This window comes from Monodon monoceros, unplaced genomic scaffold, assembly GCF_005190385.1.
Source record: "Monodon monoceros isolate NGI ecotype Baffin Bay Population unplaced genomic scaffold, NGI_Narwhal_1 Super_Scaffold_5, whole genome shotgun sequence".
NCBI classification, from domain to species: Eukaryota; Metazoa; Chordata; class Mammalia; order Artiodactyla; family Monodontidae; genus Monodon; species Monodon monoceros.
This window is the reverse complement of record NW_021703782.1, coordinates 108,396,690-108,422,732: the sequence shown is the minus strand read 5'-3', so window position 1 is coordinate 108,422,732 and position 26,043 is coordinate 108,396,690. Positions and strand designations below refer to the sequence as shown.

General features: G+C 53.5%; 1 protein-coding gene across 27 annotated transcripts in view; it reads right to left on the bottom strand.

Moving 5' to 3' along the window:
* PRRC2B (proline rich coiled-coil 2B) overlaps positions 1-26,043 on the bottom strand; it is a 102,366-nt gene that overhangs the window by 14,809 nt on the left and 61,514 nt on the right. For 20 of the 27 annotated variants that reach the window (XR_003790711.1, XR_003790713.1, XR_003790712.1 and 17 more), the window contains 15 exons: positions 23,968-24,160; positions 19,855-20,158; positions 18,063-18,247; positions 15,436-15,664; positions 10,052-10,268; positions 7,379-9,430; positions 5,801-5,997; positions 5,098-5,243; positions 4,356-4,497; positions 2,738-2,823; positions 2,204-2,392; positions 1,856-2,053; positions 1,357-1,443; positions 534-638; positions 187-379 (listed from right to left, as the gene is read on the bottom strand). Coding sequence is in view for 22 of the 27 variants with exons in the window: in XM_029201990.1 (XP_029057823.1) it covers positions 187-379; positions 534-638; positions 1,357-1,443; positions 1,856-2,053; positions 2,204-2,392; positions 2,738-2,823; positions 4,356-4,497; positions 5,098-5,243; positions 5,801-5,997; positions 7,379-9,430; positions 10,052-10,268; positions 15,436-15,664; positions 18,063-18,247; positions 19,855-20,158; positions 23,968-24,160 (4,523 nt within the window). In the remaining 5 variants the exon portion in view is untranslated. The remainder of the gene's footprint in view (positions 1-186; positions 380-533; positions 639-1,356; positions 1,444-1,855; positions 2,054-2,203; positions 2,393-2,737; positions 2,824-4,355; positions 4,498-5,097; positions 5,244-5,800; positions 5,998-7,378; positions 9,431-10,051; positions 10,269-15,435; positions 15,665-18,062; positions 18,248-19,854; positions 20,159-23,967; positions 24,161-26,043) is intronic. The other 7 variants (XM_029201996.1, XM_029201997.1, XM_029201998.1 and 4 more) reach the window with 5 other exon arrangements.

Below are 26,043 nucleotides of genomic sequence, written 5' to 3'. Positions count from 1 at the left end.
GGTCCTGCTTCCCAGCCCAGGAGGCAGCTGACCTGAGCACGTGGGAAGCTACGACCCCCAGCCTAGAACGCGCCCCCCTCTACACACTCCTTAAGTCAAGGCGGGGGTGGTACTCAGGGCTGAGAATCCAGCCTTTCTCTCGAGTGAATGGAGAAAGCTCCTTGAGCTGGCGCGCGGGGGAGATACCTGGAAGAGACGCAGAAGGTGCGACCGAGGCCACGGGCATGGGGGGCATGGAGACCCCACCGAAGGAGCTGTAGTTGACCCCGCTGGAGGCTCCCCCGGAGGACGGGGGCTGCAGGCCCGAGCCAGTGCCTCCTGGAGAGCTCTGCTCCGGCAAACTGGGCGAGTTTTCCCAAGCCTTGCGTGCAGACTCCATCTTCAGAAGCAAGGAGGTGGGGGAGATGAAAATTACCGTCTGGGAGGCAGCGGACAGCACAAGTTAAGCCCGGGGAGGTGGGCGGGGCCGCCCGCTCCTGCCCCTTCACAAGCCAAGGCACCGGTGGCCCCGCCTTGCTCGGGGTCAGTGTTACCTTCAGAGTGAGGTCGGCGGTGGGGAAGGACATCTGGGAGAGGCCGATGGCCCTCTGGATGTGATGATCGCGCCGGAGGATGGGAATACTCTGTGCCAACCCAGCCTGAAGGGGAAGGAGACCACGGGACACTGACAGGCCCAGAGAAAGCGAGACGCCGTGTCCAAACACGCCTTCCGTTTTGGTCGTGTGCACTCGAGACCCCTCCAAATGGCTGCCTCCACCGACTCTCTCGAAAGAAGGCCGTGGAGAGCCACCCTCATCCCCGCACCCCGAGCCCTCCAGCAGGGCCGCCGTGTTTTGGCAACAGAAACACGGCTGGCTGCCAGTACGCAGGCACCACTACGTGGCATGGAGATACCAGGTCCTGTCTCAGCCCCCTCCCCCAAAACTGTGAAAAAGAGGTCCTGGTAACACATGTTCGGAAATGCAACTGCTAGGCCCTCCTCCTGCAGTGCCCAGCACCCACCAGCACGACACAGGGATTCTGAGAAACCTCGGAGTAAAGAAACCTGTTTAGTGCAGCATTCTCAAACATGTGCGACCACAGAACCTGGGAGGTTTTAAATCACAAAGTACCAAATAAACCAGACCTTAGGAGTTACACTCTCCCATTTTAAGTTCACAAAACCAGAGCATGGAACAACTTGCTCAAGGACGTGTAACTAGCTAGAGACAGCATCAAGACTCAAACCACGTCCGCCCAACCCCAGAGCCATGGCTGGTTCACCCCCTCTGGTTTCGGAACACCTCACGAGGCTCTTTTTGCCCAGGGCCTGCTGGCACGGGGACGACAGAGCTGGAGGTGGAAGTACAGACTTACGTTACTGGCCAACGCGTCCTGAAGTTTGACAACTGGATTCCCCGCGGGACCAGAGGCAGAACCGGGCTGCAAGCTGAAATCAGAGTCCTGGAAAAAAAAGGGAACAAAGCCCACAGAAATCACTGTGGCTCACCTTCTGTCAGAGACCCGCGTTAATGTGCTCCACAGTCTCAGCAACTCAAAAACCCACTAAGCAGCATTCACCCCATGAGCAAGATGGCCAGATGTTTCCCGAAGGCCCCGAAAAAGGAGGCCACCCCCTTCTCTCTGTCCGGCTCCCTGCTCGGCCTGAGAACCTGCCTGGTGTCAGCAGGGAGACGAGAACGTAGCTCACAGCACCTCTTCACCTGCAAAGCCACCCACCACGCTCCCCTGGAGCACTGCCAGCGCCCATGTCCCCGCTCCTTCTAGGAGCCCACCCTAAGCTCCCCGCTTCCTCTCCAAGCACCAAAGGTGCGGGGCGGGGGCACAGGTAGAAGAAAACAAATCAAAGCCTCACCTTTGGATTGACTCCAAATTCAATGGGGGGCACTGGCAGCACAGAGTCCACGTGAATCTCCACCCCATTGACAGGGGGGACCACAGCCCCTTGCAGCCGCTCAGCCCCCTCGGAGCCCTTTCTGTTTTTCAGAGACCGCTCATTGCCGATGGGGCCTGGTCTATGCTCCTTGCTCTGTCCCGAGCCTTGTTCGGAATCCTTGATGGAAAAGCAGAGAAGCTGAGACGCACAGCCTGGAAATGACCCTGATCTCCAGCTTCCAAGGGACCAGGAGTCGGGGAAGAAGACAAAAGATACCACCAGCCCTTCCGCCCAGCCCGGCCCCTGAGAGCCAGACTCCCAGGTTACCTTCGGCTCCGACTGCTTCTGAGTCTGCTCCTTGTGGCCATCGGCCTTGGGCTCCAGGCCGGGCCCGCTCGCCTCCTCGGGTTTCAGAGTGCCGTACGGGGAGCTGCGCTGCGAGGAGGTCGCTGAGGACTCCCGAGACTCGGCGCTCAGGTCAACGCCACTGTCTCCCTGGCTGCTCTTAAAGCCCTGCTGTGCAGGACACAGGAGGGTCAGAGCCCGGGCCGCTCGACACGTCTCCCGGCCCGAGCCCACGATCACAGGTACGCGCGGGCCCTGGATGGAGACCACAAACCCGCTGCACGTGACCACCGCCAGATGCCGAGGAGAGGCCCTCCCGCCGCCTACCCAGGGTGGGTGCCGCTCCCTGGCCATCCCCACTCTTCCTCCCTCCCACACAGGCCCCTCCCGCAGATCCGAAAGCAAGACTGCAGACCAGTGACGAGCCAGGCTCACTGCTCGGCCAGGGAGAGCACGGGCGGGCCTCTGGGATGGCGGCGGATGTGAGCACACGCCTGGCGCCCGGCGGCCACTCACCTCGGCAGAGCCAGGCTCAGTGCCGGCAAAGGCAGTGGCGGCTTTGGCCCAGGAGTCACCGGTCGAGGCCTGAATGGGGAGGGCTGCTAGGGAGGAAGACAGAGAGTCAGGACGTCGAAGAGTAACAACCAAGCCAGAAATACAAGCACAGGCGCAGCTCATACAAACCCAAGTCTCTGAGCCGCCCCCGCTCCCACCGCAATCGACCCATTAGCGAAAGAGGAGCTGGTCTGATACCTTCACCTGACTTCCCAACATCCTCAGGCGGATCTCCGTAAACGTGCTTCCTGTGATTTCACTGACAATGTGCCCTACTAAACACACCAGCAACTTTTCACTCACACCAGTTAGAATGCTCTATCACTACCTCTGCTGTGGTGAAGCTTTCTGCACATAAACCACTTATTTCTACACGTTGGCGCCTCTACAAGTCTCTGAAAAATCGAAGCTGATGTTACTCAACTTCTGTTAGCTCACAGACCACTCTGAGAACCCAACAAAAGCCATGGACCCTGTGTGTGCATATGAAATCTCACATGCTCTTTTTAAGATCCAGGGGCCCTCTGAAGTCACCCACAGACCCCTGGTCTGAGCAACCAATGAGATGCTGCAGAATCCTGGAGGGAGAGCGTGACTCCGGAGTTAGCCCACTCTGCTTGACCAACACGGCGGGTGAGTACTTTTGGACATTTATACCATGACACTCACCACTCTCACAACCAAACTGACCGATCAAAATTTTATTAAAAGTTATCGTACTTTCAGTCAGAGTTGACTATTTCCCTATGTTATTTTGCACTGTGCTAGAACCAAGCTTTTAACCAGGAACATGAAGATAGGCCATGAGGTAAAACTGAAAGAATCAGGTCCACAACCTAGGCTCTTGGGTGTTTGTCACATGGCTCTGGGGTTGTCACTTCACTCTGGAAGCCTCGGCTGCTTGGAATAAAAGAGCTAGAAATGGATGATTTCTCCGAGCTCCCCCCTGTATACCCTGCAGGGCCCTGCCGAAAGCAGGCATTCAAGAAGGATCTGCTCAATTAAAAGGGTTTTGTATTTTAAAATGAAAAATTACCAGAAAAATAGCACTGGGTAAGAAATTTTTTCAGGGAAACAAATTTTCTAAAAGGTAAAGGCCACCCTAGTCTGGTTTCCAACCTAAGACAGCATTTGGGGAGGAGCTGACAGAAACTTCCTTCTGCTGAGGAAAGAGCACACAGCACAGACAGGAAAGCTTCTGGACTCCCGTTCTGAGCAGTCGTCTGCTGCTCTTCCTCAAGGGAAGAAGGAAGGATAACTGGTGTGAGCAGAGTCAAGCCAACTCCCCGAGTGGCCTCAGCTGGGCGGGGGTGGGGGCCATCCTTCCCCATCATTGGGTGTGAAATGCTCTCCTCTCCACCACGTCTCAGGCAGGGAAAACCTGACGTCTGTTCAGAGGCTGCGGCAGCACGTGGTGCCAGGATGGCATCCAACGCCCTGACTCAGCAGAGGAAGCCAGGAAACAGGTAATGCTCCATCTGTGTTCACGGCCCCAAAGCAGGATGCTCCCTAATAAGAGGCCCCGAGCCTGTGAGGCGGCCGTGGGCCGAGCGGCTGGGCCCATACCCCGAGCTCTTACCCTGGCCGCTGCTCTCCCAGATCTCGGTGCCCAGGCTACTGCCAGGCACAGCTCCATCACCTTGCTCCAGGCACAGGTGGTTCTGCTTTTTCGCAAACCGAGGAGGAATACGAGAGGAAAGACTTCGGCCTTTGACAGGTACCTAAGGAGAAGAAAGGTGATGCGGTCTGGCCTCGACCTCAGACGTGAAGGATAATGAGCTCTCCCCAGGAAGACTACCCCAGGCACCAGAACCACACCCCCGGAAACTGTTCCAGTGACGCTACAGCCAGCGGCGCTACAGCCAGACCTCAGCGTCAGCCAAGACTCAACCACGTGGGAACTGCAGTGCCGACCAAACCGCCCCCGGAAGTGACCGGTGGGCTGTGACCTGGGACTGCGGGGCAAGTGAGCAGTGCTCGGCCCCGACTCCGTTTCGAGTACAGAGTCGCCAACCCTCGTGACTCCCAGGGTGATGAGTCTCGTCCCACTCAGGCCGGAGCACAGTGGAAGGAGGATGGACTTCGGGGCTGATGGAGGCCTGTGTCCTGCTCGGCCCTGTTTCGGCGGGTGTCACCCCGGACCAGTCCCCCTCTCGGACAGCAGGGGTAACACCATCTGCCGCCGTGGAGCCACGGCGATAGCGGGCCCTGGGAGGCAGTGCGTGTTTAATAAACATGCCTTCTTCCTCTCCTGTCTTGGGCCTGATTCAGAAGCCCCGTCCGCCCCGGCCCCGCCCACGCCTCGCGCCTCGCGCCTCGACCTGCACGGCTGGCTCCTTCCTTCTCCTCTCTTCCTCCAGCACACGGCGCTGCTTCTTGGTCAGGACTTCGATGAAGCCTTCCCCCACCACAGAGCCCACCTCACCCTCCTCTCCGGGGCTGGATCCGCAGTTTTCAACGCCGGCATCTGAACCAAGATTCACAAGGAAAGACAGTGAGTGGTTCCATTTACTGGGAGCCAAGAATAACCCAACCCTACAGACACCTGATATCTAAGGACCGGCTCAGCTCAGAGGCCAGGCTCTTAGCTGGCTTGGGCCTCAGCGTATTCACCAGGGTCTAGGAAACCCAGCTATGATTTCTACACCCTTCTCACGGCCCCTCTATCACAGTGTTACCTCAAATCAAAGAGGCTACGGTTAAGAAAACAGTCTTCGGAGACAGACATACTTAAGTCCCGGCTCCGCTGCTAACCAGCTGTGTGACCTTGCACAAACCACTCAACTTCTCTGGGCCTCAGCTTCCCCATCTTTAAAAGTGGGGCACTGCAGGGCTGTTATGGGGGTTCAGCAAGGTTGTGAGCGACATGAAGGCAGGAATCCTTTCTGTTTTGCTCTTAACCCAGTACGTGCCCAGAAGCTAAGATATTCAGTGAAAGGGCAAACCCGGTAACCCACAGAGGTGGCCAGGGCTCCCCATTTGGCCCGGATTCTTCTTCCCCTGAAGAGGTGAGGTGACACTCACTTCCATAGTTCAGGTCAAACGGTTTCATGGTCTCTCCCTGTTCGCCTGCCCTCTGGGCAGCCAGCTGGGCCTCCTTCTCTGCCTTCTCACAGGAGGCTTCAGGGATGTCAGAGGTGGCATGGGCTGCCCGCTCCAGCGTGTAGTGGCCGCTCCCACTGCTGCAGCCAAGACCTCCAGGCAAGGTGTCATCCGGGGACCTACAAAGGAAGGAGGATCTCGTTAGCTCAGAAGTGACCAGAGGCTGGGGAAGGAGAGAGAAGGAGAAACCGCACAGGCACGCACAGCACGCACACAGCACAGTGCCTGATCTTTGTCACTGCCTCTCAGCGTCCCCTCCGCTCAGCAGAAGCCGCCTGCTGGCGGTAGCTCACTCTGCAAGCCCGTGTGGAGGCTGCCCCAGCACCACTGCTACGGCAGAGCCCACGGGAAAACTGCTCTCTCCCCAGCCCCTTCCCAGGGCTGATACTTCTGTCCTTTCCCACTGTGTGCCAAACCCAGTAGGGCTACAGAAAGGAGAGGGAGAAGGGGGAATGCTTAGAAAGGGGCTGCAGAACTTCCTGCTCCTCTCCTAAGACTGACCAGAGAGGAGCCCAGGCCTCGCCCTACCGCCAGCCCAGCTACTGGGGTAGAAATCAGAAGCAAAGCCAAGTCTTGGCATCTGGGGCCGAGAAAGCTAGTCTAGATGGACACCTAAAAGAACCCGCATTCTTCTGTGCTTCCTTCTTTGGGGGTATGGATTAATTACAGGCCAGGCTTCGGTGCCCTGAATTCTAAGGAGGCTGGGAGGTGGGAAGCAGTCTTCCTCAGCACGCTGGGGCGTGGCCTGTGCACGATGAGGAATGCAGGCTGCACAGCGTCTGCCCTTGCCCTGATTCCGGGCCAGGCTTGGGCACTGAGCCGACACCAAGCACCGATCATCACCGCCCACCAAAGCCTCTAATTCTAAACGAGACGTGCTCACCAGGCCTCGGGCAGCTCACTCCCTTTGCTTACCGCCTGGCTCTCACCAGGCCAAGGTGGCAATCCCCAAAGCGGCGCTGCTTCTCTTCACTGTCGAGAAGCAAAGCCACTCAGGGAAGAGCGATCTCTGCGGGGGCCAGGAGGCCAGCACTGCCCCACGTGTTCCTGGAGGACGCCGCCTGGCAGCAGCCTGGAGCCAAGGAGTCTGGTGGACTGACCGGTGCTCACGAGGCGCCGTGAACAGGGAGCGCCCCTCTGTGGCGGTGGCCCCTCGGCTGGACTCCGAGGAGACACACGGGGACTGAACTCGTGAGACAGGGACTGGGATGGGCACCACAACCACAGGGGGACCGGCGGGGCAGGGGCTCTAGGCTTAGTTCTGAAGCCACAGCAGCAGCAGCACGCCACAAGAGAAGCAGACAGCAGTGCGAGAGCCAGTGATGGAGACGCTCATGGACAATGGCCTCGGCGGGCAGGTGCCCTCCTGGAGCACAACGAGGGGGAAGGAGTGGGGGCCCTGACACACGGCGGGACACGCATGCATGAAGTACCGCTGGGACAACCGGCTAACAGAACGACAGCAACAAAAAAGAACGCGGGACTCTGTTTCCCGTTTACCTTTTGGCTTTCAAAGGCGTCCCACTCTGATGGCTCTCATAACGGGGAGAAGTCTCACCGCCACCTGGCCTAACAGGCTTCTCCCCGAACCCTCCCGGCTCCAACTTCCGGCTCTGTCTGTCAGCGAGGGGTCTCTGGCCGGAGAAGCTCCGCTTGGCCAGCTCCTTCTTCTCGCCCGTGCTTGCCCCGGGCAGGCCGTCGGCCTGGGGGTCGGGCTCGGGCCCGGGCCCGTCCCGCCTCTCCCGCCTCTCGCTGAAGTCGCTGCTCTCAGAGGCCGTCTCCCACTCCTCGTTGGCATGGTCCGAGGAGTTCTGGTAGGCGAGCTCGGGGGACCTGCGGCCCGTGGTGCCGCTCCTGTCCCCGGGACAGGGTCTGGGCCGGCCCGGCCACTGGCCCGCCGGCAGGGGCTGCTCATCCTCCGGCCCCCACAGGCCCAGGGCCTCCCGCTCCTGCCGAAGGCGCCGGAAGCGGGGGGGCTTGTCCTGGCGCGGGGGCCGTCTTCTCCTGAAGGGCCGGTTCTCGGCATTTTCGGAATCTGCCGCGTGGTCATCTTGGAAGAAGGCCCTCTTGTCCTCCACACGGCCATCCTCGAAGCCCCGGGTGCCCAAGGCGTCGGGGTGTCTGTAGGCGTCCGGGATGTAGTCTCTGTCTGAGGGCCGCCGGGCCCCGCACGTGTCGGGGGGGCCGGACTCCTGCCAGGAGGCGCCCAGACCCCGGCTCGGCCAGGGGGCCGCCTCCTTGGCCGCGAAGGTTCTCCGGCCATATGCGCAGTTGCTCAGCCGCGGGGGGAGGGCGCGCCCGAAGGCCCGCGGGCCTCGGTTCTTGGCCTCTGGCCCGCCGTGGTCCTCGGGGCACATCCTGCCGGACCTCCAGGACTCCCTGAAGTCACCCTTCCTCCCGGCGGCCTCCTCCCTCTCCGGGAGCGCGCCCTCGTCCCCGGTCTCGGCGCCCCGCTGCCGTCGCCGCTTGGGAAGCTCCTCGTACTCAGAGCCCTCGCTGTGCGTCTCACTGGCGATCCTCCGCCGGGGCTTGGCCCGGGGGAAGTCGTCTGCCAGCCCGAACTCTCGCGGTCCCCGGCCGCGGCCGCTCCTCTGGCTGCTGCCGTAGAGGCCCCGCGCCCCAAGGACGCCCCCGCCACAGAGGCCGCCGCCCGCGGGCCGCCCGCGGAAAGTGAACTCTCGGAACCCGCGGCCACGGCCCCGGGCCTGCCCCCGGCCCCCAAAGGCCTGCTCCTCATCAATGAAGATCCAGTTATTCCTCCTGGTAGGGGGGGTGTGGCTGGCCGCCCGGGCCCCATCGGGCTGGCCGTCCTCCTCCGGCCGGCTGGCCTCGCGGCCCAAGGCAGCACGGGCCGAGCCCCGGTCCTCCGAGGCGGCCGGGGCCACGCTGGCCAGCGCGGGGGCGTTCTCTTGGTCCTGGTCCTCGGCCGCCTCGCAAACGGACCCCGTCTCCCGAGCCAGGCGGGCGCTCCCCTCTCCCAGCTCCGGCTTCACCTTGTCGAGCTCCTTCTCCTTGTCTTCCACCTTGAGGGCCTTCAGGACGGGCTTCTTGATGGGGCCGGACCTCCGGGTCCTGCTGGTCTGCTCCGGGTGCTGGCTGCCGGCGCCCCGGGCTTCTGGTGTCCACTCGGGCTCCAGGGCCGGCTGTTTGCCGGGGCTCCCTTCCTTCTCCCAGGAGGAGACACTGAAGGACAGCTCCTCCTGGGGCGCCTCTTTCTCGACCCTGGTGTCTGGGTCGGCGGCCTTCGGCTGGCGGCTCACGTCCCAATCGCTATACTCTGGTTTTTTCTCAGCCGGGGCAAAGTCGGGCTCCAGTGTGGAACACCTGAGGTTTGGGGTGTGACTCCCAGGCGCGCCTGCTTCCTGAACATTTTCTTGGGGTGGAAACAAAATCTCCTGGCCTATTCTTTGAGAAGAGACACAGCTGTCAAAGTCTGCTGGGGCCTTCTTGTCAAAAGCACTCAAGTACTCCTCCCCTCTCTCCTCAAGGAGATCGCGCCGGGCACTTACGCCCCCTGACCTTCCAGGTGAGGCAGAGTAAGAGCTTTCATTCCTGAAAAGGAACCAGAAAAATCAGTCAATGTGATTGGAGCCTGGTTCCTGGGTTCCATGCTGAACACAGTTTAGTTTTAAAAAGAAAAAAATTTAAAAAAAAAAGAAAAAGAAAAAAACATAGGCACCAACATTCGCTCTATCTTTAAACAGGTCTCAGAGATGCTGGGCCATGGGCTGGTGGCGGCCCCTGGAGTCCAGAGAGCAAAGAAGTCAGTGGCCGGTGAGCTCAGCGAGCAGCCGGGGATCCTCTGGTTCACACAAGCTGGAGCCGGGGCGTCCGCGGAGAGGCTGGGGCGCTGGGCCAGCACAGCCAGCTCGCCTTTACTTTCACAGGAAGGAGCCACGACACACGCACTCAACCCCGCATGCCCTGTGAGGCCCCCACCCTTCAGCCCTGCCCAAGGTTCCGCGGGATTTGCCCCTGACGCCAGGATTTCTCCCGGGCCCTCAGTTGCCATCAGTGCCTCTCACACAAAAGCATCCGGCCATCCTTATCTCACTCTCCTTCCCCAGGGGGCACCATCACCTGGGACAGGGCCTCTTCCCAGAGCCTTATCTCAGTGAGGACCTGGAGACCCCTCCTTCAGTTCCAGGTCAGTAGGACCAAGTTTCGCCTCACCTGACATGCATGTCCATGGCCAAAGTGTCACTGGATTTCGGGTGGGGGAGCGAGTAGCCCTTGCTCTGCAACGCCATGTAACCCTCGGGGCTCCACACAGGGGTTGCATCGATGGTGGTCACTTTCCTTTCTGGCAGTGGGGGCACACAGCTCTGATCCTCAGAGCGACAGCCAGTTCCACTGAGAGAATCCTGGGCCATCATGGGTTTCATCAATCCTGAAGAAGGCAAAGAACCAATCAGTCACCTCGTTTAGCCAGCCATGGGTCAACCACAGGCCCAAAGGAGACAGGCTGCCCCAACTCTCACATGGACCCCACCTGTTTAACATCACTGAGGTCCCATCTTTCTGATCACAGAACCTCTGAAGGTACACACACATGCTATCTGAAAGGCCTGTTCAAACACCTGTAAGGTCCAATGCTAGTTCCTGGATGAAGAGCCCCCGTGTTGAAGGCTATAAAAAAACTGGCAAATGGGGCTTCCCTGGTGGCGCAGTGGTTGAGAGTCCGCCTGCCGATGCAGGGGACACGGGTTCGTGCCCTGGTCCAGGAAGATCCCACAGCCGCGGAGCGGCTGGGCCCGTGAGCCATGGCCGCTGAGCCTGCGCTCCGCAACGGGAGAGGCCACAACGCAGTGAGAGGCCCACGTACAGCAAAAAACAAACAAACAAAAAAAACAAACAGGCAAATGGAAACTGGAACCATCAAACGGGAGAGTTCATGGGTGTCAGCGGAACACTAGGGGGGGCCAGTCAGTCAGCAACGCAAGATGCCTGAAGGTCTTCTGCACAGACACAAGGAAGATGAGCTACGCTCCAGGGAGCCTACATGCGACAAGGAGCCAGCGTCTACCTGCTTCCAATTCCCTGCAAGAAGATTCAGAAAAGGATTGGGGCTTTAGCTCCTTTTATTTCTACCCCTAAGCTCGACAGTAACACTCCACATTTTGTACATGGAAGGGCAGTGGGGGATACACAAATGACACTAAACTGTTAGCTGGCCCGAGGAGACTGGGACATGCTGATGTCTCGGTCCTACCAGATATAAACCAGTCAGGGAAATGGCACCCCCGCCCTCCCCGGGCCCCTCTGTCCACATCTACCAAACAAGGGGGCTGGGCTGCTGCAGACGACATTAAAGGTCTCTCACTGGGCCAGATTCTGTGGAGAAAAGAAGATCTGATTTTTCAAATACTTCACAAAGCTAATTATTGGCCCCCAGTGTTCTTCTGCCCATCTTTTGAGATAATCTGACCAGGAAAATGGTTCTGCGTTAGACCAACGGCTTTAGCCTTTCTTTTAGCTGTGGAGTGCTCTGTCCTAATGCTATCAATATATGACTCCAGCACAAAGTTAGGCTGAGTCAGGTGACGGTGGGGACCCTCCCTGGAATCCTAGAGTTACACACCATTTATTAAGTACTGATTACAAGGTGTGCGGAACTGCTCCACACTGTACATGGACCTATTTTTGACAATATGGCAGCTCATATTACCTGAAAAAACCTCCTGTCACAAAAATGCTGGACAAAACACATGAAACATTTCACTCGCAGAGCTCTGTTCCCCCAAAACCGGGAAACCCCCAGGGAGCTGAAACCACAGCCACGGCCAAAGCCACAAGCTGGTGCTCCCTAGAGGGGAGCCAGGGACACATCCATCAGATTTAGTAACCCACGGGCATGCTCCTAAATGCCCCCCAGGACAGGAGACGGGGCTTTTCCGCACAAGGCAGAGAGCTGCAGCTGAGATGCTGCTTAAACAAACGCCCTCAAAGGGCTATGCCTTCAATTAAAAGGTGCATCAGAAAAATATATGCTCTTTAGTACAGGGAGATGACTGAATTTGTGTCTTGGCCTGGGCTAGGGTAGGGAAAACAGTCCTCCGTGAGGACTGTTTCATAGCCACATGCCAGCTTTCATGCAGGTCTGGGGGCAGGAGGGTGAAGTTCAGATTTATACCCCTAGAATGTTCCAGAAACTTCCTGAGTTAAAATAAAGGGTAGTTCTAGGCTGGGGGAAGAAAACATAAAACCACACTGGAGGGATATACCCTCAAACCAAGCTATACTAGATCCCCACGATAAATAAAGCTCTGCTGAAAATGAACTCACAATCCAAAATTACCAGAACACTGTGTGGAAAACAATCCACTATGAGTCCACGGTAAGCCCACGGGATTATATACCTTCCTCAAGAACTTCAGGTAACAAATTAAAATGTGAAGCACTAGAAAATTATGTTTTAAATGATTACAAGCATAAAGGAAGGAATTAAAAACTTACGAAAAATATAAGACACAAGAAAAAATGACAGATTTGAGGAAAAAATTCTGGTAGTAAAAATACAGAGTCACTGAAATTAAAAACTCACTGGACAGTAAAAAAAAAAAAGAGCAGATCAGACACAGTTGGAGAGAAAAGAGAATTGGAAAATAGTTGAAGGATTTTCCCAGAAGGCACCACAGAGGTTAGCTCTCTTATATATTTAAGAGACTTGGAAGGCAGAATGAGAAGGCACAAAATAATCTAAGTGGGCAACCTAGGAAGAAAGGATATAAAGAATGAGGGAAAAGCAACATTTGACATGATAATTAGAAGAGAATTTTCCAGAAGTGATGAAAGACATACATCCTCAGATTCGAGCACTGTGAGTCCTAAGCAGAATAAGGTTAAGGATAGATATAGACCTAGACACAGCATACTGAGAAGGAACTACAGGAGACCAAAGACAAAGAGAAGATCTTAAAAGCAGCCCGAAAGAAAACAGTAGATTACCCAGACACGAATCAGACACATGAGCCAGAAAACAAGGAATGCTATCTTCACAGTACTAAAAGAAAGTAACTGCCAACCTCGAGTTCTATACCCAGCTACACTATCATTCAAGAGAAAGAGTGACATCAAGACTTTCTCAGGCGAACATTACCTACTGCCAGAACAACTTTCCTGAAGACCTGGACAGAATGTACTTCATGAATAAATAAATGGAACCCAGAGGGAAGGATAAGCAGCAAAGAAACTACTAAACATCCAGGCAAATCTGAACAAGAACAGGTCGAATAAAACAACAAATAATAGCTGATTTGGTGGGCATAAAAAAAAAGTGGAACTAAAATTCCAGGCAAAAATAACAAGACTGATGAGGAGGTAGTTAGAGCTCAGGTTCAGGGTAAAGATACTGATTAGCTTTTGCTAAGTCAAGGGTGCATGTTAGAATTTAATGCAACCATTCACACAGTAGAAATAGAATGTAGAAGGAAAACAAACAAAAAGAATAGGAAAACTTATCACCAAAAAAAGAAAAAGAAAAGCATAGAAAAGAGGGATAAACAGAAAGCATAAAATAGGAGAGTAGGAAATCTGAATATAATAATCCCAATAAATCTAAAGGGAACAACTTCGGCAACTGAAGTCACAGAGCTTCAAAGTGGGTAAAATCATACACATCTTACACGTACAAAGATATTCTCCTCCAAAAAGGGCTCAGAGAGGCCTGACAGTAAAAAGTTGGGGGAAAGATACCACATAAATACTAATCGAAAGAAAACTGGAATAAAATGATTAACAGGTAGAGTAGACATTAAAGGTAGAAAGCACAACTAATGATAACAAAGGTGCTATAAGAAGATAAAAGGAACAGATGAAGTACGGCTTCCAGACAGATAAAGCAAAAACTGACAGGTTTACAAGATTTGACAAAATCCACATCATGGTGGGAAATGTTCACACACCTCTTAGTAATGGATCAAGGGGATAAAACATTGTGATGATACAGACATTTGTACAGCACAATTAGCAAGCACAATGTAATGGACCACGTCCAATTGGAGAATACATTCTTCTCAAGCCCCTGAGTGAAATTCGACCTGCCACTTCTTTTAAAAATAAAGTTCTACTGGAAAGCAAACACACCCATTCACTCACTATTGTCTACAGCTGCTTTTGCTCTACAACAGCAAAACTGAGTAGCAGTTCAAAGCCTAAAATATTTATTATCTGGCATTAATAGAAAAAGTTTGTGACCGCTGGTCTATATCATACAGACCATGTTATCCGACCACGAGGCAGCCACATTAGAAATTAACACCATAAAGATGGTATTAAAACTTTACATTTGGAAATTTTACAACATGCCATAAAAAATCACTCAAAAAAAGATAAAATCAGACTAACATTTAGAACTATACGATAATAAAAATGTATCTTAAAACTCATAGAGGCTCATAGGTCAGGTGAGACTTAAATACATGAGAAAAGTCAGAAACTAATGAGCTCATCAACATAATCAGTTAGAAAAAGAACAAAATACTTTCAATGGAAATAATGAGGGGGAAAAGAAAGCAGAAGTTAATGAAATAAAAACCAAATAAAATACAGGAATTAAGAAATCCAATAGATGCTTTTTAAAAGTAGCTTTAGGGGTTTCCCTGGTGGCGCAGCGGTTGAGAGTCCTCCTGCCGATGCAGGGGACGCGGGTTTGTGTCCCGGTCCGGGAAGATCCCACATGCCGCGGAGCGGCTGGGCCCGTGAGCCATGGCCACTGAGCCTGCGCTCCGCAACAGGAGAGGCCACAACAGTGAGAGGCCTGCGTACCGCAAAAAAAAAAAAATTAAAAAAATAAAATAAAAAATAAATTCAGTTTATTAAAAAAAAAAAACAGCATTAAAAAAATGCCATTAGGACCTCCCTGGTGGCACAGTGGTTAAGAATCCGCCTGCCGATTCAGGGGACACGGGTTCGAGCCCTGGTCCGGGAAGATCCCACATGCCGCAGAGCAACTGAGCCTGTGCACCACAACTACTGAGCCCACACACCACAACTACTGAAGCCCGTGCGCCACAACTACTGAGCCTGCACTCTAGAGCCTGCAAACCACAACTACTTGAAGCCTGCGCACCTAGAGCCCGCAACACGAAAAGCCACGGCAGTGAGAAGCCTGCACACCACAACAAAGAGTACCCCTGCTCGCTGCCAACTAGAGAAAGCCCGCACGCAGCAACGAACACACTATGCAGCCAAAAATAAATAAATAAATCTTAAAAAAGGGCATTAGACAAACCTTGGGAAAGACTAATCAAGGAAAATAAGAGAGAAAACACAAAAAACAGTAAAGAATGGAAAGACGGACAAAACAACACGGCAGAGATATAAAAATTAATTAAAGCAATTTACAATGCATAATCTTAAGGCCTCTTCCTGACGATTCTTTGTGCGAGGTACTACCGTACCCTCATTTTGGGAAGTAAAACTCAAGACTGGATATGTGACTTGCAAAGAGGTCAGACTGGAATCCAGGTGGGTCTGTCTACCTCCCAAGGCAGTACCCTTAAACACCACACTGTCCTGAGTTCCACAGGGATGGCCCACTGGACCACGGTGCTTACCCGAGGGATGTAGGGCTGAGGGATAGAAATCCACTGGGGTCCGAGCGGGTGGGATTCGTGGGTCCATGTAGGAAGGCATCATCATCCACCTGGGGTCGAAGCCCAGCATCTGAGGATGGTGCGGGTAGAAGGTGCGCTGCGGGTGGGGCGGCGGAGGGCACACCGGCTGCCAGGGCTGCATCCTGTACAGCTGCTCCTGACCAGGGAGAGACACCCAGTTGGGCAGGTGCTGCGGGGCAGAGAGGCAGTGCGTGTGCACGCACACACTCTTCCAGTTTTCCATCAGGTGGCAGAGACAACCCACCCAGAACAGAAGCCCACAGAGGGGAGGCCCCAGGGGCATTACAGCATTCAGGCTCTGGCTCGCTCCCAGGACTGACGGACAGTCATGCCATCATCGCAACTGGGCCCTTAGGCTCCTCTGCAGGCTGGGCTTTCATTTAGATCAAACACTCTCCTGGAGCTGACATGTGACCGGCACAGCTCCCAGGGCATATCTCCCTGTCGGCACCACCACCAGACGACACTCCTCCACCTCCCCTCCTTCTGCCCCTTCAATCCACCCTCCTCACTCCGACGCCCCGACGACGTCAGGAGCCTTCAAGGGTCCTCCACAGCTCTGCCTCTAACAGCCCGAGTCCGACGGGGCTGCACATGACCTACAGGGCCCTGCGGGTCCTGCCCCACCCGCCTCTCCAGCATCGCCTCCCACAACTGCCCCGGCCCTCCACTCCACACGCCTGCCTGCCCGCCCGCCTGCTTCCGGTCTTGGAAACACGCCGGGCCCTCTGTTCCCTCCGGCCCCAAACCCGCTCACCCCTACCCATCCTTCAGGTTTTGGCTTAAAGAGCACTGCCTCTGCGAACCTGCCACAGTTCCTGAGGCAAGACCAGGTCCCCCGTCCTTGGCTCCCACAGCACTGGTGCTTCTCCTGTGTAACTGTTGTTGGTTGTTTCCCTCCCTAAACCAAGAGACTACATGCCAAGTTCACTGCAGTATCCTCACCTCTACCACCAGACTTGGTAGGAAGAAAATTCACTGCACAAAAGGACACACGTAAAGCATCAATAGAGTATTAAAAATCAAGAACCTGGACCCAGTGAGGATTCATCTCAGACCCTGCTCCACAGCGCCAGTGACCTCCAGGGCTGCCCTCACAACTGCATCCCGAACCAGGATTCTGGCAGGATGCAGGTGCAGAGTCAGACAAGGAGGACACACCGTTTCCTGCCAGCCGGCTGGCACAATCCCAGCCTGGGCTGGATTCCCTGGAAGGCTCGCCAGGGCTCAGGGCACTTCTTAGGAGCACTCAGAACTCAGTAAGCAGAACTCCGCTGGTCTCTGCCCACAGCTCCTCCTCCTGTCTAGACCCCAGCTCCCCAGGGAAGCTGACCAGACAGTCTGCTTTCCAGACTCCTTCAGGCTGCTCTGACACGTCAGACTTCTTTCTAATCTTAAGGACGGGTTTACCTGTCACTGCCCCACAGAAGAGTTACCTAGAGCAACTGTTACTACTGTGTCCGGCTCGAGTTACTCCAGAGATCTCTCCAGTCAGCAGTAATTCTTCGCCAAGCCCGGGAGTAACTGCACGGTGCCTGCCCACAGCACAACGCTACAAGAGCACAATGAATGTAACTTCCTGCTTAGAGCACAGGACGTGGTGAGCTTCTGGAATGCTTCCTGGGAGCCCAAGGAAAGTAGGGTCTGGGGGTGAACGTTTTAAAGGCAACTAGAAGAGATTCTGGGGAAAGGCGGAGACTTTGATCTGTGTCTCCAGGGCACCCACGTTCTGAAACTTCTTCGATGGTTAACAATAATTTACCGCACACCTAGCCGCTGAACTAAGTAACGTCCGCGCGTGATCTGTCTCCCACCAAAACGCAGTGTTCATCAGCAGTAAGCCTCGCTGATTGTGCCTGTGAGACAGACAACTGCCGGTGAGCGGTTCCGGCTCAGCAATATCCCCAGGCCCGTAAGAGGCGGCTGGAATTACAACCATTACCCACATGATCTTCCTCAGAGCAAAGGGTGATCATGATCGCACCGGTAAACCAGCTTACAGGCATCATAGAACCCTCACCGCCATGCCGAGAGGCAGGGACTCATTCCTTCCACTTTACACTGACCTGCCCAAAGCCACACACAGCTGAATAAGCTGCACCAGCAGGACCAGAACCCAAAGCTGTCTTGATTCAAAACCTACAAACCTACATTCTTAACGGAACGCTAACACGCCTCTCTCGGAGGCTCTCCAAGCAGCTCGCAGGCCTTCCTTACTCCTTGGGAGGCACCCAGGGTGCGGCCGCTGTCAGTGTAGGGAGTGGCCACCGTGTGCAACTCTGGATGAAAACCACTCAGACACCACTAACCAGTCCTTACCGGCGTTAGACAACAGGGTCCATAAACTGCCACCAGGGGTTTTCATCCACAGGGTAAATTACCTGGAGGAACTGAAGGCGGGGCTGACGCCCGAGGCCCTCACTCCCCGCACCCCTGCTGCTGACTGGCGTATACGAGGGTGGGTTTCTATTGTCTGTTCTACTGGAAGGGGGCGTGGGGAAAGGAGAGGGGACAGCCACTCCACGGACAGGTCTGTTCACGACACCTACTGAGCGACTCCTGTTTACCTGCTGCTGCTGGCGCTGGAACCTGGGCGGAAGCGACTTCTGGTACTTGCTGAACTCCTGCGCGGGGGACCCAGGCTCCCTGGCCCGCTCGTCACTGCCGCCGCTCTGAGCCACAGCTGGAGGAGCTGTAGGGGCTTCTTCCGAAAACGTGCTGGGGGCTTCCTGGGCAGAGAACTCGGGGGAGCCTACGGAACAAATAAGCAGGGAAATGGCCGGGTGAGCTCGCCAAAGCTCAGCCGAGCGATGTCTAGGGCAGACGCTTTTTCTTGTTGGCAGTCCTCAAACCCCGGCACTGTGCTATAAATGCTCCCCACGCACAAGCTCATGGACTCCCCCACATCGTCATCGCTCCAGAGGGGAGAAAACTAAGGGTCGAGAGATCAGAGGAACCGCCTGAGGTCACACAGTCAGCAGGAGAGCTGGGATGTGGTTCTGGGTGGGAGGGGCTCTGTTAAAACAGACCCCAGTAAATCAGAGCGGTCGGGGCTCAACAAGAGCCCCACATCCACCCTCCACCCAAGGCTGTGTGAGCCGGCCGGCCAGGCAGCCCCACTGGCCCGTGTCCTCATCTGTTCAATGAGGGCAACAACTGCACCTACCCCACCAGGCCTCTGGAGAATTAATTCACTGAGACGATCCACGTAATGCACTTAAAATAGCGCCTGACAAGAAGTAAATACTCACCACAGCCTCCCATATCACTATTCTCCCTGAAATTCCCTTCTTTCTTGCCCCATCCCAGCTTTGCATTCTTTTTTTTGTCCAGCTTTATTGAGATATAATTGACATTTTGTGCTCTTAAATCTACCGCAGGAGGCAAACAAACACCAGTGCAAAGCCTTGGGGACCCAGCGTCCCAGAGGAACACTGACAGGCAGGGCAGCTGCAGAGGGGCTCGGGGCACACCCCACACCCAGGCCCAAGCTCGCTCCCCGCCATCTACTTCCTGGACTCTCCACTGCCCCCGCTCAGTGAGTCCCTGACACTGGGCCCAGGCTTCACTCAGACTTCAGTGACAGGACATTTATTTACAGGAGGACAAGGGTCGATTTCTCTGAGTTCCTCGGCCAGAAGGGTTCTGATGGCCATCATGTCACCAATAAGACCTCCCTCGGAGAAGCTCTCAGCGACTGAAACTAACATCAGGCCGCTCTCTACTTGAGAGTTGGCTTTAGTTGATTCAAGAAAGTCACAAAAAACACAGCTGAGCCCATTCTTTAAAACTGCAGCAAGAGACACCCTCCACCACCTAACGCTATTCAACGTCTCTTGCGCAGCCACGTGATCCACTCCTTTGAGAATAATTGTCAGGGAAAATGTATGCTAACAAGCAGGCAGGCTTCTTTCAATGTCCCGAGAGAGATCCCGTGCTCCTACTGAAGTCCTCCAGCACCCGCGTCTTCAGTCGAGCCGGGTGGTAACACCGGCAATGACAAAACCGGCGGCGTTGCCGTGAGTACGTGAGTGCTTTCTGCATCTAGAAATTGCCAAGTGCTTCGTGCACACGCTCCCCCGTGGCCCCTCAGCATGCGGGGAGGTACAAGCTCTCATCAACCCACTTCACAGACTCGGGAATGCGCGCCAGAGAGGTGAGGCGCCCGGATAGCTGGTTTAAGCGGTAGAAATGGGATGTGAACCCAGGCACCTGGCCCAGGCCGAGACTCTTAACGACCGGGACTCCCACACATCAGCTGTGGGCCACGGTGGTGCTAAAAAGCCAGGGAGACGCAGACAACCAACCAGCGACACAGCGTAGGGTTTTCAGGTCATGGGACGGGGCCCTACAGCTCACCTCTGCGGACAGCTGGGCCATTCTCCTGTGGGGCGCCTGGAGAGCGGGGTGCCTCCTTCCCCACCGGCTCCTGGGCCCCGCCCACCTTCTGAGCCCGCCTGCACTTCTGGTCCAGCTGCTTGAGTTTGGCGGCACAGGCAGCCAACCTCTCCTCCCGGGCCCGGCGCTCCTCCTCTTCCCGGCGCTTTCGGGCTCGCTCCACGGCCTCGGACATCTCCGACTGGACGAACTTCTGCCTCGGGGGTGGCTTGTCCTCTTTGTCCTCAACAGACTGCTGCCGGAACACACTGCCCACGGAGGACTTCTGCCGAGAGGAGACGGTCTCAGATGAAATGCACATCACAACCCGGGCACAGGCGCCCCCAGGATGGGATGGGCTCTCCTTCCCAGGACCCTCACGCACCTTAGGGAGGCAGCGCGGCCCCGCGGCAGGCGGACCTGGGTTTCAATCCTGCTCTACCCTTTACTATATTTGGAATGAGGCTTGGGTGAGCGCCAACGTTCTACACCTTAGTTTCTCGTTTTGAATGATAATAAAGGAAGCCCTCGGGATTGTGAAGGTACATTGAGTCGTTTGCAAAGCACTCAACGCCGTGACAGACACGCAGGAAACACTGAGAAAACGGACGCTCTCACCACCACTACCGAGCACACAAGATTAGGGCCTCGGGCTTCCCTGGCGCCGCAGTGGTTGAGAGTCCGCCTGCCGATGCAGGGGACACGGGTTTGTGACCCGGTCCGGGAGGATCCCACATGCCGCGGAGCGGCTGGGCCCGTGAGCCATGGCCACTGAGCCTGCGCGTCCGGAGCCTGTGCTCCGCAACGGGAGAGGCCACAACAGTGAGAGGCCCGTGTACCAAGAAAAAAAAAAAAAAAAGATTAGGGCCTCCACAGCTAAATACCAACAGCAGGAAAGCACACACTCATCATTTCTTAGCCACAAAACTGCTCTACTGCTTCTCCCACAACAATACATACACCTCTGGATATGGAGAGCCACAAGAAATTGAAATTCACACTCAGACATGAGGTTTCAAAGTGATTCTTTATATATAAAAATAAATAAGCATCTCTAAAAACGTCTCTTTTGGATATTTCATCCACTTTTGAATCTCTCGCTCATTGTCAGTTACTGGACAAACAACCAGGGTGCCACCAATGCAGCGTGAAAAACTACCAACACTGGGAAGATTTCTCACTGATTGGCAGGAAGTGAAGCTGCAGGCAGAACATGCAATAACAGATGGCGGGCGTGTTTAACGGGACCCCAGCCACTGGAATTCCAATGAGGTATGACTAGCAAAAAAAATATACAACTTCCTGTTTTGAGTGGTAGTTACACAGATGTATGTAATTGTCAAAAAGTAATCAAACATAAAAAAACAAGATCTATGCCTTTTTGTGTATGTTAATTACACCTCCATAAAAGCAATATGTCACACAGTGACTGTAGCCAAGGAGTTTTCTCCTAAAAAGTAACTTCTCATAATCCAGAGACAATTGCTACAATCACAAGATTATAAACTTCTAATTTAGAAGCACGAAGGTACTTTTTACCAAAGTGTGCACTCTTCTCCTTTGCCCTTGACCACTGCCATCTGTCCGTGCTCCATAAAGGCTGTGTCCTGTCTCACCCCACGGCTTATCTATCCCATGACCTACCTTATCCCCTGGTGTTCAATGATCCTTAAGGCAGATGATCCTTAAGGCCTATCCCTGACTATTATTCCCTTCAGAATTTCCCAGAAATGAAATAGCAGAATCAAAGGCTATAGTCTTGAGGCACATCATCAAGACTACAGATGTGCCTTTCAGAGCTGCCCGAAGATGAGCTATCATTTTATAAACTAAATGTTCTGCAAAATATTTAAAGTGTGAAAATCTTTTCAGAAATTTGGATCCATAAAAGTTATAGAGATTTTATCTTTGTTGACTCTATTCAGATAATTCAGTGTTGTTATAAGCAGATCAAAGTGAAACCTTCTTTTGAACACTGAGCAACCCCAGTATGTGAATGAAATCTGGATTAACTGCAAGGTAATTTACAAGAGTCGTATTGTGTCTATCTTCACTTGTGTCCCCTGTACCGAGCACTGTTACTTTATACCGAGATGCGGAACAGGAGCCCTTTAAATAGCAAAGTGCATCGAAAACGGCAATTTTGCCAAAGCGTATTTAAATTAACGCCTTCCCATCCCCAGCTCTGCCCCTCCTGCTCAATTCAGTCCGAAAGTCACGCGAGGTGGCAGAACAAGGCAGGCACCTGGTGCCCGGGAGTCAGAGAGCTCAGGGCAGGTGGTCAGAGCCCAGGGCAGGTGACGAGAGTGTGCACATGGAGATGTGGCTGGTGTGGGAGCTGGGGCCCAACCAAGCAGGGTGAAGAAGAAACCCCTAGAAGAGATGGCCCAGCAGGGAAATTCAGGGCCACGTGGAGGTGGGGTGCACTGACATCTGAGTGGCTGAGGAGGGCACCTGTGCAAGGGAGAGAGGGTGGGGGCAGAAACAGGGAGCCTGACCGAATAGGTACAAATACTAGGGACAATGGCAAACAGCTAGAATGACCTCTGTGGAACTTGAGATATCCTTGTGATTCATGTGTGTGTGTCACATACCTACACTTCCTGACTCTGTCCACGGAGAAGGTCCAGGAGCTGTGGCACTCTAACAGCAGTAGTACTCCTGGTGCCCACATATTAGTTTCTAAATATCATTAAAGGCTGACTCCAGGGCCAAGGTAGCATAAGGACAAAAGGAGCTTAAAAACAAACTTGTTCTATCAGAAAGCAAGGAATTCCTCAAAAAAAGAATGGAGATGTAAAAAGCACACAGCTGCCAGCTTGAAGAAGCTCCCAAATCAAAGACAATCTGAACATCAAAAGAAACAATGAGAGCAACAAACTATAACCCACTGATATTAATTAATTAAAAATTTGATGAGAAACAGGACATTCGTAGTCTCAGAGTAATTCCCCACAAAATTGCTATCAATTACAAATCTGGAAGAGTGTGTGAAAGTTCCATGGTGTGAAACTTGGTAGCCACCACCTTAATCAAGAGATCAAAGTGAAGGTTGTCAGAGCGGGCAGAGTGGAATCACGGTCACCCAGTAGGATGCAATGAGAAGAGTCAGTGACAGTTTTGAGAGATTCTAGCCAAAAAAATGGAAACCTTGAACCCAATCATGAGGAAGCACCAGACAAACCCAATTTGAAGTGCATTCCACAAAATAGCTCGCTTGTCATCTTCCCAGGTATCAAAGTCATGAAGGTTTAGCAAAGGCTGAAAAGCTGCTTCAGACTGAAGGGAACTCAAGAGCAGGATACCTGAGGCAGCGTGTGACTCTGAACTGGATCCTTCTGTATGAAGAACATGAATGGAACAATGGGTAAAAGTGGGATGGAGTCTGAGGATTAGATGGCAGTGATGTATCAATGCTAATTTCCTGGATTTGACTGGTTACCTAGAGTGAATGTCATTTTTTGGTAGGAAATAGATACCAAAGTGTTCTGTGGTGGCGGGCTGATCAGGCTGGCGACTTGCTCTTCAAATGGTTCAGAAAAAGTGTTCTTTGTATTACACCAACTTTTCTGTACGTTTGTGACTGTTTTCAAAATTTTAAATCACAAAAAAAAAAAAAAAAAAAAAAAAAAGCCCGACCACTGAACTCAGTGAGACATAAACACACAGGATAGCCAACTAGATGACCTGCTGGAGTCTTTGCCTTGGACCTCCGGTCAAATGAACTTGAAAGGGCGTGTGTGTGTGACTTGAAAGGGTGTGTGTGTGTGTGTATCTCTGGTCAAATGAACTTGAAAGGGTGTGTGTGTGTGTGTATATCTCCAGTCAAATGAACTTGAAAGGGGGTGTGTGTGTGTGTGTGTGTGTGTGTATATCTCCGGTCAAATGAACTTGAAAGGGCGTGTGTGTGTGTGTGTGTGTGTGTGTATATCTCCAGTCAAATGAACTTGAAAGGGCGTGTGTGTGTGTGTGTGTGTGTGTGTGTGTGTATCTCCGGTCAAATGAACTTGAAAGGGCTCGTGTGTGTGTGCGTGCACACGTGTGTGTGTGTCCCAGCTAATCACAGGCACAGAACCCCTGCAGTGCCCACGGTACCTGGTAGTCAGGGCCTGACACCCAGCTGTGAAGCTTCCTAGAAGGCGGCTGAGGTTCTGGCACCTTCCGGACGACACGGGTTCTGCCTCCTGTTTCGCCCCAGTCCTTTCCTTCCTCTTGGGTGCGCTTGGCATCAGCGCTGTCTGCAGAGCTCACTGACAATTGCCGCTGCCTCCTGGGGTCCCAACTGTTCCTGGGACAAACCACACAGAGCGTTAGTTCTCCCAGTCGGCCCAAGCATGGTCTGGCCTCACTGGTCAGGCCCTTAGGAATTCCAAAGCTGGCTGTCTACATACCAATTTCCTTCATGAGAGCAGACCTACCCCGCACCCCCTCTATAGGTGAGAGGATATGCCCAGAGCACCAACATCAGCACCAATGTTTACCAAGTCAGCCTTACACACACAGCTCCTGGCAGGATGCCTCACACCCATTACTTTATTTACTCCAAAAACAAAAAGTCTCTACTTCCCCCATGTTAAAGAGTTGGTAATTGAGTCTCCGACAGGTTGGGGAGCTGTTTTCACAAGGAAGAGCTAAGAGATTTGAGCCTAGGACTCCCACTGAAGGCCCTTCTCTTTACGCCACAGCTCCCGCCCCGTGCTTTGCATAAAGGAGTTGCTTAATAAATGCTCCTCGCAACAGCAAAAGAAGGCTCACTGGCTGATTCATGATAAAGAGCAGGAGGAACAAAGCAAAGCACACACAGCGTGGAAAAGGAGGAGAGGGATGCCCAGCGGAGGCTACGGGAAGGCTCGAACCGAAGGGAGGCTTGTGCAGTGCTCACCTTCACATGCCCCAGTGTAAACAAAGGCCCTGGGGCAAAACACACATGTGCATCTACTCAGCACCTCTTCTTTAGTGGTGCCCACTAAACCCAGCAGGAGTGCAGAGGAAGGCAGAGAGTCAGACCTGGCTAATGTACATGTCTGTGCAGGTGCGCATGCACACACACACACACACACATGCATGCACACACACACACACACACACACACACACACACACAAGCACGCACGCACGCACGGGAGATGGAAGGGAGATGGAAGGGAGGTGGGGCGGGTGAGGATCGGGACACCACAGACTGGGCAACAACTGCTAGCGGCTCCGGACTGCAGTCAGAGGCAGGCGCCCACACGAAGCCTCCTGACCCACCAGGAGAGATCAAGTCTGCAGAAGACAACTAAGGAACAGTGTGAGGGTGAGACGGAAGGAAGGACATGAGCTGGCCAGCCTCTCGATGGTGCAGCAAAGAAAGGATGTGGGTCCCAGTGGCCCCCAGAGACAATGAACAGGAAGGGATGGAACAGGAAAGTTTCAGGAACCCATCGTGGATGGGAAATAAAATGTCAAAGAAGACTGGGGAGCTTGTAGTAGGAGTCTCAACCAGCTCAGGGAACACACTGAGGTCGTGGCTGGTGGACTCAATTTGATGTGTCCTTGGTCACAGCCAGTGGTGAACTGGGTCCAAAACCCAGGTCTAACTCTTTCAGATGAACATTCAATTCACATCAACTCAAAGAGACAAGAAGAGAGTGGCCTGCTGCTCCAATAAATCTGCAAAACTTTGCTTGCCATTGATTTAAATTCTTGATCACGTCTCCTTCTGAGCTTAGTGTTCCAAAAACTGACCCACAGATATTTATTTCCCAAGTGCATCCAAAGCTTCAGTTGAAATCAAGCAACATTAAAATAAATTACAGAAGCCTCAATTCGTTAATTGTTTGTGTATCATCTGAGAGAGTGGCAGATCATTACCAGCTCCCTGCGCAAGAGGAGCTTTGAAGCGAAAAATGAAATAACAAAGACTTGCAGACCCAACTACATAAACATTCAATTACTGACAATAAAAGAGACAAAGGGAAAAATATTAAAGCACTAATATCTAAGCAATATAAAACAGTAATCACATTTTAACGGAAAGCAGAGTAAGTCTAACAGATAAATATACAAAGGAAACAGGCAATTTCACACAAAAAGAAGCATTCTTGCCAGTACTGGGGCGGGGGGGGGAGCAAATTAAAGCAACCATAGGTGCTCTTTTAAAAGTACTGGCCAATACTACTGGTATCATGCT